We start from the raw sequence: 15,029 nt of genomic DNA, 5'->3' as shown, positions 1-15,029 counted from the left end.
CTCTAGCAAAATTCCATAGAATTGTTGGCAAACGGTTTCTAGTGCATCCAGAGCAGATATTGCATCTCCTCATGCATGGAAAAGATGGTTTGCACTTCTTCCACTCACACACCCATGGGCCGACTGGCAACACTAACCAAAACCTCTTGCTTCAGGATAGGGGATAACTAGTTGATTGCTGGGCAACTGACTGCTGGGACCCTCATGATCATGATAATGGGTGTCCTGTTCTGATGGAGCTCTTAGAGAAGGAATGGAATGGCAGTGCGTATGAATAACTTGGCACTCCATCAGAACTGGGGAATGGGACACCAATTCTCATAATTGGTGGGGGTCCCAGAGGTTGGTACCCCAGTAATCAGCTAGTTATCCCCTATCCTGTGAGAGAACCCCTTTCACTGTTGCATACATTTTTTGTTTGTGGTGGTCTAAACAATTAGTGTTGAGGTCACATCACTCAGTACAACCCAGGACTATACAATAATCTACTATAGAGTGAAGAAAGGATGCAATCTGTCTCCCCAGAGTAAGGGGGTGAATCAGGACCATGACACTCTCTTCAAAAGACACAAAAAAAAAAATCAAAAAAAAATAATCACAGAAGCAGAAGAAATTGCATTTTATCATTTTAAACATTCAGCTTGATTATTTGTGGTAGGGGTAAGGAATGCCAATAGGCACATGCTCTACTGACGGCCGATGTGCCTACACGCAGATACATGATAATCTATCAGCCACTGGTGAGGAGAAAGGCAAGGGGTCCACTTCCACAAAATCTTTACGTGCCGTTTAGACTAACAGTAGAGTGGACCTGTGCCTTTAATAAGTGCTGCCTTTAAAGGCAATGGACACCTTTAAGAGAGAGAAAATTATTTGGTTAAACCGAGTAAAAATAATCTCTAGTCTTCATTCCTTTGTTCATTTTCAGACCCCCTCTTATTCAGTTTGCTGCCTGCTGCTAGTTTCATACTTTTTTCTTGTCCCACCCATTATAATGTAATGTAATAAAATATATGCTGGATCTGTGTGTCCAGGCTGCTACTGTCTTCCCTCTGCAAACTGCCTTGTGTGTGCTCTCCGTCCAATTCTACAGCCTGTGACAGCATGGCCCTCCATGGCTCTTCTCCTCTATCACCATACACATCAGCTGTATACTATCTATAACCCTTGGAGAAGTGAGGGAGAGAGCATAGAGAGTTGTCAGAAGCGGGAAGAGAGATCTAACGGATTCATGTCATATTCAGCAGCAGTACCAGCTAGGTGAAGGACTCAATATACACTGTGCAGATGCGAATGGTAGGAAATTATTAACCAAGACTATTTATAAAGCTGCTTAATTTTGCATTGAAAAACAAAATTAACAATAAGTAAAAATCTGTGGAAAGGTGCCCATAGCCTTTAACCCGTTAACGCAAAATGCTGTACATGTATGGAACGCTATGTATGGAGTGGGCTCACAATCTGAGCCCGCTCTATGCATGGTGGGTGGCAGCTGTGTAATACTGTTGACACCTGGCCGCAAGGACTGGGATTAGAGTTAATTCTCATCGTAGTCATTTAATCCTTCAGTTACCGTGGTCAATAGTGACTGTGGTATCTGAGCGGCTACATGGGGTGAGGCTTTCTCTCTGTCCTCCGATCAGAGCCCCTGCAGTGAAATCGTGGGGTCTAATCTGTCATACCAAGCTGCCTGTTAAGCCAAGCCTGTGGCAGGGCTTGACAGGCAGCCAGTAAAAATCCCATAGACTGCAATAATAGAACTTCTTTGTAGGAAATAACACTAGTTCAGTAAACTGCTAAGGTGTAGTAAAGCCACTGTATAACTGCAGCACAGAAAATAAGCAAAATTCAGTTATGACCACTCACCTTTCTTAACAGTTCCTCAAATTGCGGCTGAGTGAGGGGTATGATAAAGTTTTTCAGAACTCGGTACAGTTGTCCTTTGGTCACAGTGAATGTCTGATCAACATCTAATGTTGAAAATGCATTTTTCAAATCTTCCTGAATCTCGTTGACCCTCTGGTATAATATCCTTTCTATGTCTTGTACTGAGAGGTTAGGATCTGGTACAGAGATGACTGAAGACCCTTCAACAATAAAAACATAAATGCAGGACTACAGAAGGACCGACACTACACAGAAAAGGGAATACGCTCTCTTATTAAACTCTTTTTTCAGACTGAAGCCATTTTGGCAACTGCCTTACTCCCTCTTGTACCATATTACATACATTTGGTAGGCAGCTGAAGATATATTCCATAGCCCATACTAAATATTTAGTAAGTCCACAGAGGAACAGACTGCTTAGGTGGATCTATGCATTTACATTTATTTGAAATATGGAATACTATGCTGGGTACCAGGTTTGTGCATCATTGTAAAGGGAGTCTGTCAGCACATTTCACAGTACGAGAACACCACTGGATAAGTCATAAAACAAGTGCAAACATATCTTTGGTGGTATTTATAGCTGAAAAAATGCACTTAAATGTGTTATCCCACAAAAAAGAGTTTTCAATAAAACATACAGTCCTGATCAAAAGTTTAAGACCACTTGAAAAATGGCAAAAAAATCATATTTTACATTGTTGGATCTTAACAAGGTTCCAAGTAGAGCTTCAACATGCAACAAGGGGAAATGAGAGTGAGACAAAACATTTTTTGAGCATTCAATTAATTGAAAATAACGATTAAACTGAAACAGGCTGTTTTTCAGCTGATCCAAATTTTAGGACCACATGCCTTTAAAAGGCCAAATCTGTGCAAAGATGTGGATTCAATGTCATTTTCTGTCAGGTAGTCACACGTTGTGATGGCGAAGGCAAAAAAACTTTCCCAGTCATTTGGAATTTCTTAAATGATCCTGAGGGTTATGGAACAAAAAAGTCAAGTGGAAGAGCCCAAAAAATATCATCAGCACTGAGCCGGAGGATCCAATTGGCTGTCCGTCAAGACACTGGACGATCCTCAAACCCAAATTAAGGCCCTTACTGGTGCTGACTGCAGCCCCATAACCATCAGACGGCATCTGAGACTGAAGGGCTTCAAATACAAAAAACGTCTTCAAAGACCTCGTCTCCTTAAACGCCACAGAACTGCTCGTTTGGACTTTGCAAGAGCACCAAACATGGGACATTCAAAGGTGGAAGAAAGTTTTATTTTCTGATGAGAAAAAAAAAATGTAACCTTGATGGTCCTGATGGTTTCCAACGTTACTGGCATGACAAGCAGATCCCACCTGAGATGTTTTCTACGCGCCACAGTGGAGGGGGCGCCATAATGGTCTAGGGTGCTTTTTCCTTCAGTGGAACAATGGAGCTTCAGGAAGTGCAGGGGCGTCAAACGGCCGCTGGCTATGTCCAGATGTTTCAGAGAGCATTCATCATGACTGAGGGCCCTCGTCTGTGTGGTAACGACTGGGTTTTTCAACAGGACAACGCTACATCACTCTTTTGGCCCATCCTGCGTGTTCCCCTGATCTAAATCCAATTGAGAACCTTTGAGGATGGATGGCAAGGAAAGTTTACAAAAATGGACAACAGTTCCAGACAATAGATGGCCTTCGTGCGGCCGTCTTCACCACTTGGAGAAATGTTCCCACTCACCTCATGGAAACGCTTGCATCAAGCATGCCGAAACAAATTTTTGAAGTGATAAACGGCGGAGCTACTCATTACTGAGTTCATGTTTGGAAGTTGGATTTCTATTTTGGGGGGGTTTAGTTTTTTTTTTTTGAGGTGTGGTCCTAAACTGTTGATGAGCTGAAAAACAGCCTGTTTCAGTTTATTTGTTGTTTTCATTAAATTGAATGCCCAAAAAATGTTTTGTCTCACTCCCATTTCTTCTTGTTGCATGTTGAAGCTCTACTTGGAACCTTGTTAAAGAGGACCTCTCACCTGGAAAAACATTGCAAACTAAGTATCATTACATATACAGCGGCGCCCAGGGATCTCACTGCACTTACTATTATCCCTGGGCGCCGCTCCGTTCAGCCGCAATGTCCTTCAGTATCTTCGCTCACTTGGTTATAGTAGGCGGAGACTTAGGGGACTTGGTTATAGTAGGCGGAGTCTGCCCTTGTTCTGCTGGGCGTCTCCTCCTCCTAGGCTGTAGCGCTGGCCAATCGCAGTGCAGAGCTCACAGCCTGGGAGGTTTTTTTCTCCCAGGCTGTGAGCTCTGTGCTGCGATTTGCAAGCACTATAGCAGGGGAGAAGGAGACGCTCAGCAGAACAAGGGCAGTCTCCGCCTACTATAACCAAGTGAGCGAAGATACCGGAGAGCACAGCGGCAGAACGGAGCGGCGCCCAGGGATAATAGTAAGTGCAGTGAGATCCCTGGGCGCCGCTGTATATGTAATGATACTTAGTTTGCAATGTTTTTCCAGGTGAAAGGTCCTCTTTAAGATCCAGCCATGCTAAATATGATTTTTTGCAATTTTTCAAGTGGTCTTAAACTTTTGATCAGGACTGTATCTGTATAGCGCCATCGACTATTTATTATTTTCTTATTTCTCTGTCCACCTCAGTAACATTGCTGAGGTGGACTTACATGCTCATTTCCATCCTCCAACTACCACAAGCCATATCTGTTGTTCCAGGGACAGAGAATTAGAATTAGAGCAGCACAGCAGTATATAGGTGTAGGCGGGGTGCCAGTGGCTGTGAAGGCGATAAAGTAGCAGGAAAAATTCCACAGCACATCCAAAGCGTAAAATAAAATTAGGCTTTATTCACCAGACCGCGACGTTTCGATCCACCTCCTGGGATCTTTCTCAAGCAGTGACCTGCTTGAGAAAGATCCCAGGAGGTGGATCGAAACGTCGCGGTCTGGTGAATAAAGCCTAATTTTATTTTACGCTTTGGATGTGCCGTGGAATTTTTCCTGTTCCAGGGACAGAGCTGCAGCAGAAAAGACATGCCCCCTGGGAAAGGACACGCCCGCTGTGCTGCCAGCTTCAAATAAATCAGCACTGAATGGGGAGAGCTCTGGAATCCATGTCAGTTACAGGGCTTGTTCTAGCTTTTTCAAAAACAGACTATCATGCACTAAATTATTTTTTACATTAAAAGGGTTGCAAACCTAAGTTGGAACTTATCTCCAATTCACAGGCTATGAAATAAGTGTCTTAAAGATTCTCTAGGTACTGGTACAGTGCCAAGTGATTGGCGCAAGGAAAATGTTGTGCCAATATTCAAAAAAGGATCAAGGTCCTCCACAGGTAATTATAGACCTATAGGCTTGGAAAGTGTAGTTTGTAATTGGATTGAAAACTGGCTGAAGGACCGTGTCCAGAAAGTTGTAGTCAATGATTAATATTCAGAATGGTCCTGGGTTATAAGTGGTGTACCCCAAGGTTCAGGGCTGGGCCCTTTATTATTTAATGTATTTATTAATGATATCGAGGAGGGGATTAATAGCAACATATCTATATTTGCAGATGACACTAAGCTGTGTAGAACTGTACAGTCTATGGAAGATGTCCATAAACTACAAGCTGACTTAAACATCAACCTGGCAAATGAGGTTCAATGTGGACAAATGTAAAATTATGCACCTTGGTAGTAATAATCTCTGTGCTTCATATGTCCTAGGTGATGTAGCACTGGGAGAGTCACTTATAGAGAAGGATTTGGGTGTCCTTGTAGATGGTAGATTAAATTACAGCACACAATGTCAATCAGCTGCTTCTAAGGCCACCAGGATATTGTCCTGCATTAAACGAGGCATGGACTAGCGGGGCAGGGATATGATATTACCACTTTACAAAGTGTTGGTACTGCCTCATCTGGAATTCAGTTCTGGGCACCAGTCCATAAAAAGGACGCACTGCAACTGCAAAAAGTACAAAGGAGAGCGACTAAACTGATAAGGGGCATGGAGGGTCTTAGTTATGAAGAAAGATTGTAATTTATTTAGTCTTGAGAAGAGACGTCTAAGGGGGGGACATGATTAACCTATACAAATATATTAATGGGCCATACAAAAAATACGGTGAAAAGCTATTCCATGTAAAATGTGCTCAAAAGACAAGGGGGCACTGCCTCCGATTGGAGAGGAAAAAGTTCAGACTCCGGAAGCGTCAAAGCTTCTTTACTGTAAGATCTGCGAATCTGTGGAATATACTTCCTCAGGACGTGGTCACAGCAGGAACAGTAGACAGTTTTAAAAAGGGTTTAGATGAATTCTTAAAAGTAAACAACATTAATGTTTTTAAAAATGTGTAGAAATCTGAGTCTCAATTCCTTCTGGGTTTCGCATCCCCACCTATCCCTTGGTTGAACTTGATGGACTTATGTCTTTTTCAACCGTATTAACTATGTAACTGGTGTTCCCTTACATCAATATGAGTCATTGAAATGAGTTGTCTACACTGAGCAATCTAGAGGTAGTGCGTGCACGGTGACCTCCCCTGCTGTTTGCAACAGTGCATGCGCCATATCCATGTGCAATAGCAATTCAATAGCCATTACAATGATGTAAAGGAAGATGAGACCTGTCAGTCAAATTGAAAAGGAAGGAGTTAGGGAGGGATTACAACAAAAAGCCATTACACTTCCCTGGCTTGGTAATGCCATGTGTTACGCTGGTGTCCTGTGGTTTTTTGGCTGCCGGTGTCTTCTGCAGGCAGCTGCCTGCATATTCTCCTCCTTGTCTTCCTCTCCTGGCTCCCTAAGGGTGCATGCACGGTCAGGCTCGGCCACTTGAACAGCAAGCTTGCAAGCGCCCAACTCCTTCCCCAACCTACGGCTGGCTTCCCCAGAGTATTTAAGGTACTCCTTCCAGAGCTTTAGGTTGTCTAGTCTCTAGTTAACAGCAAAGGTGTCATTCTCTGTCTGACTTTTGTGTACCAAACTCTAGCCTGACAACCGACTCCTGACCTCACTTCACACTTGTCTCTCGGATATGCTTGTTTGCTGCTTGCCCTGACCTCAGCCTTTCTCCTGACTTCATATATTGCCTGACCCTTCAGTACCTGCATCGCTGTCTCTGATCCCCATGGGTCAGCTGCCAACTACACCAGGACTACTCCAGGAGACATCTGCCTGGATGATTCCCTGCAGCGAAGTCCAGATTCCTGTATAGGTGTTAAAGGGTGAATACCTGGGGACCGCCAACACAACGCAGTTAGATTTAGCCTGAAGCCAAACTGGTTAGTTAGCACAGTGGGTCCACACCCAATGCTATTACACCATGTGAACCCTTCATGGTGCAAGAAACCATTAAAGTTTATTTTTTTTTTCATATATTCTGCCATTATAAGCACCACCATATGTATGTCTGCTCTGGTTTTATGTGATGTATCCTGTGGAGTTAATGGATTAGCGATCTGAAGTGTGATGACAGACTACTTTTAAAGGGGTATTCGCATCTCAGATATTGGGGGCATATTGCTAGGATACTCCCTCAATGTCTGATAGGTGCAGGTCCCAGAACGGAGGCCACAAAGTGCTGGAGGGCGCACCGCGCATGTGCAGCTGCCCTCCATTCATTCTTATGGTAGCCCTTTTCGGAAGTCCCATTAAATTAAATGGTAAGCGCACCACGCAAGCGCAGCCACTACCCTATTCCCTTCTATGGGGCTGACAGAAATAGCCAAGCCAGAGCTCAACTATTTTCAGAGCTTGAATGGAAGACGGACGTGCATGTGCAGTGAGCCCTCCAGCACTTTGTGGGCTCCATTCTAAGTATAGGCGTGGGTCCCAGAGGTGGGAACCGCACCTATCAGACATTGGAGGCACATCCTAGATAAATATGCCCCCAATGACTGAGATGGGAATACCTCTTTAAAGAGGACCTTTCATTACAATAAAAAAAATCTAAACTAAGCATACAGACATGGAGAGCGGCGCCCAGGGATCTCGCTGCACTTCGCTCGCTCCGTTCTCCCGTTATAGGCTCCGGTATCTTCAGATTTTTTGCTTAACTGGGAGGAGCATGGCATTGTTCTCCTGGGCATCTCCTTCTCCTAGGCTGTAGCGCTGGCCAATCGCAGCGCTCAGCTCATAGCCTGAGAGTTTTTTTTCTCCCAGGCTGTGAGCTGTGCGCTGCGATTGGCCAGCACTCCAGCCTGGGAAAAGGAGACGCCCAGGAGAACAAGGGCAGACTCCTCCCAGTTGAGCAGAAAATCTGAAGATACCGGAGCCTATACCGGGAGAACGGAGCGGCGCCCAGGGAGATTCCTGGGCGCCGCTCTCTATGTCTGTATGCTTAGTTTAGATTTTTTATTGTAATGAAAGGTCCTCTTTAAGTGAAACTTTGTTGCAGCTATACATCAGTTGGAAGGTAGTGGGTGGGCTTGCCCCTGACAACTGCCACATTGTATTACCCTGAAGGTGAAGTAGATATTGGACCTTACAGAGGGAACCAGTAGAGGTCAATGTTGGGCCAAAGGGCAAACATGTTGCATTTGCCTATATGTAGATGCATTAGAATATAAATGATGAATCTGTAAAACTTACGAAGTGAAGATCTCAGAGATGAAGAGCTGCTGCCTCGAGACAAGCTCCGGCACGAGGAAGAATATGGCCGCCCCGTAAAGGTGATGCTTCGTGTGAGGGGACGCAGTTCAGTCAGATTACCAGAATTCATTATTTTAGATTCCATGTTTTTCTGCTGGAAAATGAGAGAACAACAAATACAACTTTTACTGGTACATTAACTGAAATAATGCTTTCGTGAATTAATTGCCAATAAGTGAAATTAGTCATCTGGGAGATGTCACGCACAGTCTCGCTAATCCTAATTCATTTCATTGCCTGAAGAATTTCATTATGTCTTCATATGGTACAATTTAAAATCTCAGCACACGAGAACGTCTTCACAAAGGTTGAAATAACGAAAAGGAGTCTTACATTAAAGAGCTGTCAGTGACAACAAGGCCTAAAATGGAGGAATGTCTCCAAACTGCCGGGGAATCTTGTGGGACCAGGAGGAAAAATGAAAGAGAAATCAATAAATATATGTCCTTGAGTCGCCCTCTTCTCTGTCAAGATATTAAAAATTCTATTCAGGCTTCTACTCTGATGAGAAAGATGGATGACAACCAACATGGCTGCCACCCATGAGAGTTATTTCAGGGAGTACAATATTGATGAATTATCCGACAGATAGGTCATCAGTATGAGATCAGAGGGGGTCTGACTCCTGGCACCAACACCGATCAGCTGTTTGAAGAGGCCGTGGTGCTGTGGCCTCCTCACAGTTTACTAAGCACAGCGCCATACATTGTATAGTGGCAGTTCTTGGTACTGCAGCCCAGGCCCATTCACTTGAATGGCACTGAGCAGCACATGGGTCATGTGACTGATGAATGTGACATCACTGGTGTAAGAGACCGCAGCATTCACCAAAGCTTCTTTAAACCGCTGATTGGCGGGTTCAAGTTCGACCCCCGCCAATCAGATAATACTTTACTCCCTGAAAACCCCCTTTAAAAGATGGCCCATAAACTCTCCTGACATGTCTACGTTAGTAAATACTTGTATTCCCCATGAAATCATTTCTGCATTATGCCGTACCTCTGTTATTCCTCCTGGGAGTGTAGGAATAAATTAACTAAGTGTTACCATTCCCCTTGTTGGTGTTTCCCTAGACAATCTAAGGCCTCATGCACGCGGCTGTTGGGCGGCCGCGGCCATATTGCGGCCCGTAAATGGCGAGCCGGCAATCCACGGCCACCGGCCGTGTGCACCACGCATCTCGGATGGGTCCGCAATTCCGGAGATGCGGAACAGAGTAACGGAACACTGGAAGCACTACGGAGTACTTCCGTGGTGTTTCTTTCCATTGTTCTGCACCGCAAATAAATATGACATGTCATATTTTTTTGCGGTGGGGACAGACCACGGACCCATTCAGGTTTAATGGGTCCGGACTGCTGCACAGATATTGCCGTGCATTGGGGAATGCAATTGCAGTCCCCAAAGCTCGGAACGGCGGCCCAACAGCCGTGTGCATGAGGCCTCACACTGATTAGACAGTGTAACAGTATGTGTAAAACACATCCCCAACTGGGAACAGCCAGGTGTCGATGTATTTGTGTATTTCTAAGAGGAATAACCAAGGAACAGCAGAAAGCAGAGTTCTAAGAAAACCTGCTCAGAATTGGTATATCATGGGGAATAAAACTATTTACTACAGCAGACATGTCAGGAGAGCTGAGGGTTCCCCTTTACCTATAGTCCTTTAGCACACATCGTCCATTCAGCTTTTCACCCAACTTTTTATGAAAAGCTTAGTGGAATTCTTAATTTTTGACAGAAGATGGCAATTCAAAACTTAGAGATTTATTTTGTAGCATACAGTTATTGTGGTCAGAGCTCCGTGTTTCTGATCCCAATCCCCTGCTCCCCTTCCATACATTTCCCACTAGAGGGAGCTCACAGGATCTGGATTACAGCTCTGATTACAGGGGTTGTTGAGGGTTTTTTGAATGATGGAGTTTCCACAGGAAAGGCCATCAGTAGCAGATCAGAGGGGTCCAGCACTCCGACCCCACCGATCCGCTGGTCTGTGTGGCACCGGAGCTACACAGCACCATGGGAATTATAGTGGCGGGGGCTAGCCACCACAGAGCTGCTCCCATTGACTTCAATGAGAAATGTGCTGTAGTAGTGAGCTCCCGGTGCTGACTGCCATCGATGGAGCTACCGAGACCAGCTGATCGCAGGGGGTATGGGGTGTCAAAGCCCCGACGATCAGCTAGTGATGGCTTATTCTGAGGAGAGGCCAGCAATTAAAAAACCCTGAACAACCTCTTTAAACCAAAAGCACATCTGTCTTCAGTTAACTCCTAAACTCCCCCTAGTGGTGGCTCTAGGCTGCCAGAATTCTCGCTATTTGGATCTCTGTAATGAAGAAAGTGAAGCTCTGGCCTCTATAAAGAAAAATGATGGCATTATTATTATATTAACTAATTATGAACTTAATCTGAAATGAAATTAACATGTGCAGAATTCATTTTTCAGTCTGCCATCCACTGATTTCAACAAGAAAAGGTGATGCCCTTTGGTGCCCATTTCAGACCTACAGAAGTTAACTGGATCCATCAAGAACCTGTATGAAACCTTGTGTGTTATAGAACCGTTATACAGAACGGTAAACGCGCCGTATTGTGGTCTGTATACGTATTCTGCACCACAGAGGAATTTATACACGATTTCACTCGGGGACGATGTGGTCCTATATATGGCATCGAATGCCGAAGGCTCAAAATGTACATACTGATTTATGCAAAAAATATAGTTGTAAAAGAATTTTGTGCAATGATCGTTTTGTCAGACCGAGGGCGTTGATTTGGCATGACTACCCCTTTGACATGACTACCCTGATGGGGGTCCCTCTCTGTGAAGCCCAAATGCAGGGCTTATAGAATGGGCTTCTCCCCATTAAAGGGCATCTGTCAGCAGATCTGTACCTATGACACCGGCTGACCCGTTACATGTGCTCTTGGCGGCTGAAGGCATCTGTGTTGGTCCCATGTTCATATGTGTGGGCTTAGCTGAGAAAAAGGATGCTTTAATATATGCAAATGCATAGCGGCCAAGTGTCCTGAATTTGCCAAGACTATCCCTGGTTTTAGGAGACAACTTGGCAAATCTGAGCTGTCCCAGGCTGAAATGAGTGGGGCTAACATAAGCCCCACCCACAAGTGGGTGTCTCAAAGATGGCTTCGGGGCATTTATGGGGCAGGGCTTATGTGCCCTGATTTTACCAATTCAAATGTTGGTAAGTATGCAAATGAGCCTTTGGAGCAATGCCCTTAGTCCTAGAGACTCAGCTCTCTTTGCAACTGCCTCTCTCCATTCTGATTGACAGGGCCAGGCAGTGTAAATGTCATCACGCCTTGCCCTGTCAATCAAAGGGAAGAGGGTGCGGCAGTTGCAGAGAGAACTATGCCTTTAGGAGTAATGGTAACGCCCCCATTGCTCCTAGAGGCTCATTTGCATATATTAAAGCATCCTTTTTCTCAGTAATGCAGACACACATGAACATGGGACCAACACAGATGTCTTCAGCTGCCAAGCACAAATGCAACAGGTCAGCCAGTTCCATAGGTACCTGCTGACAGATGATGGGTTAAACTCACATCTGGGCTATACATTTATGAAACTGTATGCCATACAAATGCCAGTCATTCCCATTGTAAAAAAAGAAAACGTATTGAATGTGTAGGCAACTCCGCTGTTCAGTACAGTCGAGGCAAAAGTGTACGGATGCATAGCAGCAAACAGATGACGGAAGAGCACTTCTGGTAGAGTTCTGGCCACACCACGACAACCATGGGCTTGGCTCTCCCTCTGTTCGCTAGGAGTATGGAGTATGCTGGACCAAGGCTGCTGCGGAGCTACCCCTAGTCCTGTCAGTCAACACCAGCCAATTTTGCCCCCATGAGACTCCGGTCAGCCCCTGAGATTGTTGGGCAGCTGAAGACAGTCTGTGAGGGTATCGCACGTCTACGGCTAACAGACCTCACAGCTCCTGGCTGGGTCTCATTCAGGACAGTTTACAGCTTGTAGTGCCGCTCCGTAGCATCTGCGCCGCTGAAGGAACTGCAGAGAACTTTTGGATTTCTGTGCACTCCCCAGCTGGCCCTGTGGGTGAGGAAGACATTGGAGGTTGGAAGGTTTGTGCCTCCATCTTGTGTGGATGTGTTTTTTCATCTACTATACAAGTAAAGGCTTTAGGTTAACCTTCTTCAACTCCGCTGTGGTGTCTTGTCTAGAATTCTGCACCTGACCATCAAGAGCAGAGCACCCGGAGCGTGAGCCACCATAAGTACCATGACAACTACTATCACCCACACCACTACCACTCCCATTCTCCTCACTGTGCTCCCAAAACCCACAATGCATTGCTGGATCTGTTCCACCAGCAGGCTGGCATCAGGACAGTATCGTCGGTGCTGCCATCAGGAACATGGACAGAAACGTAAAACAGATCCCACTCACCATGGATCAATGTGGTCACTTTGGTGAATGGAACCTGGGCCTGGGCCTCTAGTTTCCTCCGGGACAAAACAATAACGGCAATAGCATACACATAATGGGGGGTCCAAAGAATGCTAACTGGGCAATTATTGGGAACACTCACAACTCCCTATTCCACAGTCCTGTCCCCTTCCTGTCACTGGCGCTGGAAGTGAAGACGACTTGGGCGTAAGAAGCAGAATGGATGCATGTCTGGTCTGAACTAATTGAGGGGTCTGGTTGGGAGTTGAAATTTATTGTTTTGTGTCTCGATTTATTTGGCATCTGGTCTGAGAATTACGCAGGTAATATGGGTGCTGTGTGTGAGGAGGGGCTTCCAAGCAAGCTGCGGTGGTCGGAAAACGTAGACACTTCAGGAGCCAGAGGCAGCATAGGGAGGGAACGTGCTGTGTAAGGGCATCAGCTTCACCCCCCTCTAGGACCATTCCACAGTCCTAGCATCTTACTGACCCTGTCAGATTGTGTCCCCCACGTGGCGTACTTCCACCCCTGCCACTCTGCATTCCTCCTCCTACCCACAGAGTCCTGGCAGACCCCTTTTCCACCACAGAGCCCCTGCCTTATGCATCTCACCAAGGTGGGAGGGGGTGTTCAGGGGCCCAGACTCTTTGTATGCATCCCAGGTAGCCTATTCAACAGCCACCACTGACCTTTGAGCAGGGCTTTGGCGCCATGATCCACAATGGAGAGAATGGTGTGCGGCAGGGGTAGGCAACGTCCGGCACTCCAGCTGTTGTGAAACTACAACTCCTAGCATGCATAATTGTTCTGCTCTTCTCAGAACTCATATAGAAATGAATGGAGCACGCTGGGAATAGTAGTTTCACAACAGCTGGAGTGCCCCTGGTCTATGGGAACATTTCTCCACCTGCATGCCAAGTACACTGCCAACCAATCACATCACTTGTATTTTCTAACCTGCACTGAAAAAAGAAAAGCTGGAATTTCATTGGTTGCTATGGGCAACTGCGTTTGTCTGCTGCAGGCTTTAGATGTACATTACATTGCAGATAATAACCCTGCCAGCTAGGTGTGTGGCTACATAGGACCAGCCACTGGCTGCCCGGTAAACAGGCTGGTACAGGAGAGAGTCCGCGAGCGGCGCCATGCTGAGCCTACATACCGGGGGCACACTCACCTCTGCGGTGCCCGGAGGTCAGTCCGATGTGGACGAGCTCATACCGTCTCTCCTGTGTGCTCGTCTCCCCGGCTACTCAGCATCCGGCATCAGCGTGTTTCCAAGACGCTGTTGCTGTGGAAACCGACTCCAGCGTAGTGATTGGACGAAAATGTCACGTGTAAAAGAACAGGAGAATTTTTATTGGGGCAGGGGTTCCCATGGAGAGAAGGCGGGACTTTAGCCCTAGAGGCTATGAATGCGGGGAGGAGAGGCAAATATTTGACGAGTATTATTATATAGTGGAGGACAGTATAGTGGTAGTACATATTGTATAGTGATAGTGGTAACATAGAGTATAGTGGTAGTATGTTTAGTGGTAGTACAGAGTATAGTGGTAGTATGTTTAGTGGTAGTATAAAGTATAGTGGTAGAATGTTTAGTGGTAGTACAGAGTATAGTGGTAGTATGTTTAGTAGTAGTATAGAGTATAGTGGAAGTATGTTTAGTTGTACTATAGAGTATAGTGGTAGTATTATAGTATAGCGGTAGTATGTATAGTATAACAGTAGTATGTATAGTGGTAGCACACAGGGACGTAGCTACGGGCTCATAGACCCTGGTGCTAGAGTTCAGCTTGGGCCCCCCTTTCCCTCAGTGCTTTGTGATTAGGGGCAGGGAAGCACATAGCCTTTGTGCTGCCTTAGGCAAAAACCGCACCCCTGCCATGCCAAATTCTTGGCCTTACCCTTTTCCCTACAGCCAGAGGGGTAACTTGACCAGCATGCACTTGCCAGCCAATAATGCCAGTGTCTTTTTATGTGGCACAAGGGTCTTTGGGCCCCTTCAGGCTCCTGGGCCCGGTAGCGACTGCTACCTCTGCACCCCCTATAGCTACGCCTTTGGTAGCACATAGTATAGTT

The 15,029-nt window shown here is 45.7% G+C and overlaps 1 protein-coding gene across 2 annotated transcripts in view; it reads right to left on the bottom strand.

Moving 5' to 3' along the window:
- The window catches only part of EFCAB6 (EF-hand calcium binding domain 6), a 156,135-nt gene extending 141,945 nt beyond the window's left edge, over positions 1–14,190 (bottom strand). Inside the window, exons 1-3 of one of the 2 annotated variants that reach the window (XM_044277843.1) lie at positions 14,128–14,190; positions 8,460–8,613; positions 1,867–2,087 (exon numbers count right to left, since the gene is read on the bottom strand). In XM_044277843.1, the coding sequence (XP_044133778.1) occupies positions 1,867–2,087; positions 8,460–8,604 (366 nt within the window). In that variant the 5' untranslated portion in view covers positions 8,605–8,613; positions 14,128–14,190. The remainder of the gene's footprint in view (positions 1–1,866; positions 2,088–8,459; positions 8,614–14,127) is intronic. The other variant, XM_044277844.1, reaches the window with a different exon arrangement.
- Positions 14,191–15,029: the final 839 nt, after the last annotated feature.

Source organism: Bufo gargarizans, chromosome 2 (genome assembly GCF_014858855.1).
Source record: "Bufo gargarizans isolate SCDJY-AF-19 chromosome 2, ASM1485885v1, whole genome shotgun sequence".
NCBI lineage: Eukaryota > Metazoa > Chordata > Amphibia > Anura > Bufonidae > Bufo > Bufo gargarizans.
Note: the sequence above shows the minus strand (reverse complement) of the source record. Positions and strands in the feature narration are given on the sequence as shown.